The 6,525-nt window shown below is 36.8% G+C and overlaps 1 protein-coding gene across 5 annotated transcripts; it reads left to right on the top strand.

The window, feature by feature from the left end:
• Nucleotides 1–471: 471 nt before the first annotated feature.
• LOC140792620 (uncharacterized) lies at nt 472–5,853 on the top strand. 5 transcript variants are annotated; one of them, XM_073143723.1, is made up of 5 exons: nt 472–596; nt 1,898–2,046; nt 2,457–2,564; nt 5,026–5,090; nt 5,166–5,853. In XM_073143723.1, the coding sequence occupies exons 2-5, from the start codon at nt 1,954–1,956 to the stop codon at nt 5,311–5,313; spliced, it is 414 nt and encodes a 137-aa protein (XP_072999824.1). In that variant the 5' UTR covers nt 472–596; nt 1,898–1,953; the 3' UTR covers nt 5,314–5,853. The 5 variants fall into 5 exon arrangements, with proteins under 5 accessions (XP_072999824.1, XP_072999825.1, XP_072999822.1 ...); XM_073143724.1 differs by having other exon boundaries at nt 525–596; nt 1,854–2,046; XM_073143721.1 differs by having other exon boundaries at nt 541–739.
• The last annotated feature ends 672 nt before the right edge of the window (nt 5,854–6,525 follow it).

A 6,525-nucleotide genomic window follows, 5' to 3' on the forward strand; every position in this document is an offset into this window, starting at 1 on the left:
TATGTTAACAGATTTGTTTGGTTAATAGTATGATTTATCTGGTGATGAATTATGTGATCATGGATAGGTTAGTAGGTTTTATTTGATGATGTCATAATTATATATGCACAAGAGAGTATCTGTGCATGATGGGCCCCACCCGACTTGTCGCGTGCGCCGCGCGTGCCAGCAGGCACTATCTAATCTTAATTGGATCTGTTTTCATCCCTAGATGCGCATGAATGTTTTAGTAAGACTAGTTGCTTTTCCAGCAGGCATAAAGTTATAGAGACCGCTAGCTATTATCGGAGCCGGGATATCGGATAGGGATAAAGTTGCTTTTCCAGTAGACAGGATATAGGGTATTTTTTTTTGAAAAAATTCTAAATAAAATGATTAAAAAGTACGATCTGCCCCAAGCCCGGCCTAAGACCGTCCGAGTAGAACTGGGTTAACCCAGCCTGAGCCTGACTTTGATCTCCACAACCAGCAGGGCCCACTCTGTCCACTGGCAGCTTGACATCATTTTTTTTCTTATTTTTTCCTCTTTTCTTCTACCCTATTCTTCTTCTGATCCAACTCCGACCACCATCGCCGCTCGGAGCCGAGACTCTTCGGTAACGTCTCTCCCTTCTTTTCGGTCAATTTGACTTGCGTTGCTTGTAGATCCGTTCGGCAATGAACCTCTCGTTAAACTTTCTCGGCCAAATTCTCGGGCGGCAAAACCCATCCGGCTTCCCTTTCTCCCCACACCACCCCGGTGAGTTTCGCGTAAGAGCCTCCTTTTTTTACCCCGTGGCGTAGATCACCCCATTCCTCAGGCCTTCCCGAACCCTTGCCGCCATCGGGATTGGCCCTGTTGCATTCCTAGCCCCCCTCCCCCCCCTTCTTCCTGAACCGGTTGAGTCGCCGGATGGTCGGCATCGGGCATCCAACTCTCTCTCTCTCTCCTCGTCGTGGAGTAGGCTGCTCCTCTCACTCAGTCATTTCCACTCTCACTCTCCCTCAAATCTCACCCCATGCTGGCAGTCACCGCCTCCCACAGCCTCTCTTGCTCTCTCTCTCTCTCTCTCTCTCTCTCTCTCTCTGTGCATACCAGCATCCACAATTATTGGATATGGATCGAATAGTTTTCGGTTATAGATTACTGCTAGATTATGCTATTAGTTATTGCATTGTCATATTATGTTGTTGTGTTCATAGATTACTTCTATAAATACTGTGTTTTGGTGTAGTTCACTATATAAAATTTTATATATATTATATTTGCATATATTATATATCATATATAATTGTTTTTTAAAAAATTATATATTAAAAATGCTAGATTGCCTTCTCGCCTGCATACTGCCTCAGCACTATGCAGTAGGGTGACTGCCCACAAGCTGCAGTTGCTTTTCAAACACTGCTTTGTTTCAAAAGCTTTGTGCATAAGAATTTTGACACTTGTGAATCAGAATCATATTTTTATGCCAATAGGATCATGCTCAGATAGTTAAAAGGCTTTTGTAGTATGAATATTCTCGGTTTCAAATCCTAATTGGTTTAATTGGGACATTATAAAGCCCACTTCTTTCAAAAAATACAAACAAAATGTGAATCATATTACATAAATTTTAAAAGAACATGGTTGAGCCACAATTAATGGATTAGGTTTCATATTTTTAGAAAGAGTGTTGCTGTCTTTACTGTTTAAGTTTATCCTAAATAGTTATAGATGTACTGGAAAGTAATACTTCTGTGAGGAAAAGTTGATGGTAATAAAGCTGAATTTGTATTTGTCATATTAGATGCCAACTCATCCGTGATAGTCTACAGTAATGAGAATGTGAATTACTTCCATTTAAGTATATCTTAAAATTGGATCACTGCAGGCTGAGTATTTAGTTATTTACATAAGGTCTTTTTGTTTATAAAGACTTTCTTATACACCGCGGTGGAGCACACTATGTGAAACTGAAGCTCATTCCTCCAATGTTGGTTCTGCGCTCAACACTTAGAGGCCTGCGCCATTCCACTGCAAAAGCTCCCCGCCTCACCAAATTTGCTCTCCAACCTCCTAAATGTGTAAGCATATCTTCTGCAGCTTCTTCCATAGATGTTGACATTCAAGATAATTTTTCTTTTTTGACATTTTCCTTTTCTAAGTAAATGAGCATTACTGGAAATCTAATTAAATGCTGAATCGGAGAAGAATAGGAGTTGCATCTACCTAAAGTTTGTTACATTTTAAGTTCTTTTAACATTTTCATATCTATGACTGTTTAATTCTTGAGGTGAATCACCCAAAATGGTAGTGGAATATTTGGTTTTATTTGATAAAGTTATATAATATACAACTGATAGTTATCTCCTATGAGAGATAATTTATAATGGTTTCCGCAGATGATTTGCATTAAACATTTTTTCTCGTGTGGTTATAGCCTTACATTCTGACTTGTCAGATTAAGTTGGTGAATTTATTTACGTTTTCTCAGGTAGAGGTTGAATTTTCTGATGGCAGCCTGTTCAATCTCTCAGCTGAATTTCTTAGAGTGTATAGCCCTTCTGCTGATAGCAAAATTAGATCAATTGGTGGTGAGAAGGTAGTCCTCTCATCCAGTTCCCAGATAATCTTATCATGTGCTATGGAATTTCTTGATCAAATATTTCTAGATGTACAAGAGGACGATGCTAATTTCTTAGCCTGCTAAGTTGAATGATTCATGAATTAAAACAAGCATAACATTACATGTACACAAGGCTACCAGCAGGGCAAAATCTGGAGAAAAGATATACTTGGTCTTATCCTCACTATTGAAGATGTTGCTTCCATGCCATGAATATTATGACTGCTTGGATGTTACAGTCAAACTTATCATCACACCAAGTGATGCTCTCTTTCTCATATTTTTCGCCACATACTAATTTCTACTATGTATATTTGCCTATTGATTTAATAAACTGAGCTATATCCGTTGAGTGCAGAACATATCCATTAAGTCCTGTCTACTCAGGAAACTAATCTTTAGACCCAGTTTCCTTAATCCTTGATGCAAGATGGCTCCTATTAGCCAGTGTTCATCCACATTTACTACAACTTGCCACCATACAATCAAGAAAATACTGTTGAAATTCTAGCCTGCGTTGTCCGATCTAGAAATTTCTTTTTGTTCTTGCTGGCTATTTCATTCACATGGATCCTCTATACTTTAGTAGAAAAAAAACTTGTGCAACGTCTTATTGATAGATTTGTACCCACATTATTCAGTTTGATATGAAATTCTCAATTTTTGAAGAAGTTGACAGATCTTTTGTCTCCTTATTGTGATGTATATATCTTAGTAGCTTTAAACAGCTAGTACTCATGGTATGAGAGATGTGCTACATACATCTTGCCATCTCTAGACATTACATTGCTGGGAGCATGGGTCAATTACACCACATGAAGTTCTTAATGTAAAAGAGCAAACATACATGAGGTAAGAAGTTACCTCAGAATTAAGCAGACTATCTGAATTTATGAATGCAAAACATGATATGTTTGATGACTCAGGTTTCTTGAATTTAGTAATCATGAGGTTGTCTGAAATTTTTCAGGAGATAGGAATCATAGTCCAACTAATTGATAGATATGAAATGAAAAGAAAGCAAAACCAGGTAGGAAAAGGAAAATCGAGAGTAGGAAAAGGAAAACTGAGAACAAGTAGGAATATGAAAACATGTTAAATAATATGATAATTTTTTTAACTTGGAAAACCTTCCAGTCACTCGAGAGTAAAAAAAATCATGGATCCCCCTAAATCAGATCAATATTTTCATATCAATCATATACACAAATACTGACAACTTCGTCGATAGTATGTCATCCAAGTGTTTAAGCTTGTCTCTTACCCGTAGTTCGTTGTAGTTAACTACTCCATGAATAGATTGCCTTCGTATTTGATGCATTGTACATCACTATGGATCGCTCCTCAAATCTCTTAGTGTTGGTTGATATCGATGTTGACGATGTCAATTCAGCTCCTTTGATGCTATTGGATCAATCTCTGATGTAGAACAAGCACTTGAACATGTGAAGTAGCTCTCCTCACAATTTATTTTTAAATATTCTCCGTGAGGAAATCTAGAACTCTCTAGGTGTATTCCTTTGCTCTCCCATAAGTTCCTTCAAGTTGGATGACTTCCTCTAGCATCTGATCCTCTTTTATAGGCATTAGGATAGTCCTTGTTTCGGACTAGGTGATTTAGAATAGGAAAATTGGAGTGCAAAATTGTTTCTGAATTTTTTTAAGTTAGCTCTGCACAGTCGGTCCACACCCAACTAACCCAGTCTGCACTGACTCTAGTTACCATAAGAGAATACATGTGATTGTTGTGCTGTGGTGACACCGCACTATGTGAGATGTGCACTGAGCCTACATCTGCTCAATTTGAACTTTTTAACTTAGTTTGCAATCGTTATTCGATTTTCTTTGCATGTACACTCCTCCACAAGTCATGTGTCTTAATCATTACATTGTTCTTAGATTGTAGAAATGTTTTGTATCCATGAACTTGCCATTAAATAAAATTGTATAAATATAGTCTTGTGATCTTGTCCATATGTTCTTGGTTATGTTAGCTAGCCTTTTCTTTATATATTGAAAATTTTGGCTTTAATTACACTGTTAGTTACCTCAATAAATTTTCATCTTTTAGGAAAGAAAAATGTATCGTAATTTTTGGATCAAATTGTCTACAGTTCTTTCTGAGTAATTGTTAGTGAATATGTTGTTTGCTGATTTGATCAAATATTTTCCTATACTTTGAGTTGCTGAAAGAATTTGTTTTCTACAAGTCATATCTACTCTTTAACTTGTTCCCTTGCTCTTGAGGTTACATCTTTTGCTGACCAGTGCTGCTACCTCAGTTATGAGGTAGCTCGACTGTTTCTGTTGTTGCCTGAGCAGATCAATCTCAAATATGGTTTTTATTCTAATAAAGATTATATAGGCGAGCATGATTGTAATTACACCTTGTATAGATAAACCAGTTTATGATTATTCTCTACCATTCTTGAAACAGGTAATCTTTGGACGGCGACATGTTGGTATAATGTCAGCAGAACCAGTAGGAAATTATGGAGTCAAGTAAGGTTTATATATCTTGTTATAACCTCTGTATTCCTCCTATGATTCTTCCTTGTGACCGGTGGTTCTTGCCAGGATAGTTTTTGATGACTTGCATAAGACTGGAATCTTCACCTGGGATTACTTTTACCATTTGGGTGCCAGCAAGTTCAGTCTCATGCGTGAGTATATCAAGATCTTGAGAAAACACAATCTTAGCCGAGAACCACAGAGAAGGAAATGATTTGGCCACAAATAGTAGCTGATTTTCCATTACAACAAAACAAGAGGGCATAAATAAAGTCAGTCATGTTGGACGAGCTAGAAAGTCACATCTTTATTGGTATTTTATGACAACGATTTGGATTCAGCATAGGTAGTCAAGAGGTGGGTCATATAGACGTAAAGACAAACAGCCAGAGTTAGAATTGGAGATAAATCGACCTGTAAGGCTTTCATATGATAGTATGCTTGCTATAGAGTTTCATGGTAGTTGTAATTTAATTTTTGGTCCCAGAAATTTGAATCCACCAATGGTAGGAAAATGTTGACCTGCTGTTTTGATAGCAAGAAACTATAATATTCTCAACAGGGCAGCTGTAACTTGGTTGGCAGTGGTTGGGAGTTCCAGAAGGCAATGAATTTAAAGGACAGGTAATTTGGAAGATTAGATTCATAGCAAGCAATGGTTTTAAATTACAAATGGCATCGCGTCTTTGTTCTGAAGTTGTATTTTGACATCAAGATTTCTCGATTTATTAGTGTACTTCAAAATAGTTCAAAAGCATAATTGTTCTGCTGTGTTCAATTTAGGCGACAAAGTATCTCAGCAACCTCTACTAATCCAACGATGAGTATGTAAACTGGAGTAAATAGTACTTGAGAAGTGTCATGTTATTAGTAACGGTCCATTTTCATGTAAGTAATAACCATCTGGTTTTAGGTACGCACATCTTTCTTTAAGGATGAATAGCTGATGAGTGCTTGGCTTCAAATAAGGGCCAGATTTAGCGTCATACATCCACATCCACGAGCACTGCAACGAAGAGAAAATTTTCCTTGGAAAGAGCATCACAAAGGCTCAAACTTGTGACATCCGATCTTTGAGTCTACCAAGCAAGACACCAACTATAGCAGCTCTTTGGATTAAAACAGATAGCTTCACGCCCTTTTTAGTGAAACATAGGGAGAGTAATTTTTTATTGGAATATAATCTGTAGTTAAGTAAAAAGGTGATTTGCAGCAAAAAGCTCTTCAATTTTTTAATTAACAAAAATAAGACTACAAATTCAGGTTTTCCATTGTTTTAACTTTCCAAATATTTAATCTCAATACACATATTGTTAAAAATTAAATTGTACATTTTACATAAATAATACGTATAAATTATATAGATAATACGTGGCAGTTTTTTTTCTAAAATCTCGATACACGTATCATTAAAAATGACAATGCA

This window comes from Typha latifolia, chromosome 7 (genome assembly GCF_019914945.1).
Source record: "Typha latifolia isolate L0001 chromosome 7, TyphaL0001v2, whole genome shotgun sequence".
Lineage (NCBI taxonomy): Eukaryota > Viridiplantae > Streptophyta > Magnoliopsida > Poales > Typhaceae > Typha > Typha latifolia.

What these genes read in the sequence shown, in the direction of transcription:
- LOC140792620 (XM_073143721.1), top strand. Translation starts at nt 658, where the DNA reads ATGAACCTCTCGTTAAACTTTCTCGGCCAAATTCTCGGGCGGCAAAAC. An exon ending in CTCTCCAACCTCCTAAATGT is followed by an intron (nt 2,047 to 2,456) that starts GTAAGCATATCT and finishes ACGTTTTCTCAG; the next exon opens with GTAGAGGTTGAATTTTCTGA. An exon ending in GTAGGAAATTATGGAGTCAA is followed by an intron (nt 5,091 to 5,165) that starts GTAAGGTTTATA and finishes GGTTCTTGCCAG; the next exon opens with GATAGTTTTTGATGACTTGC.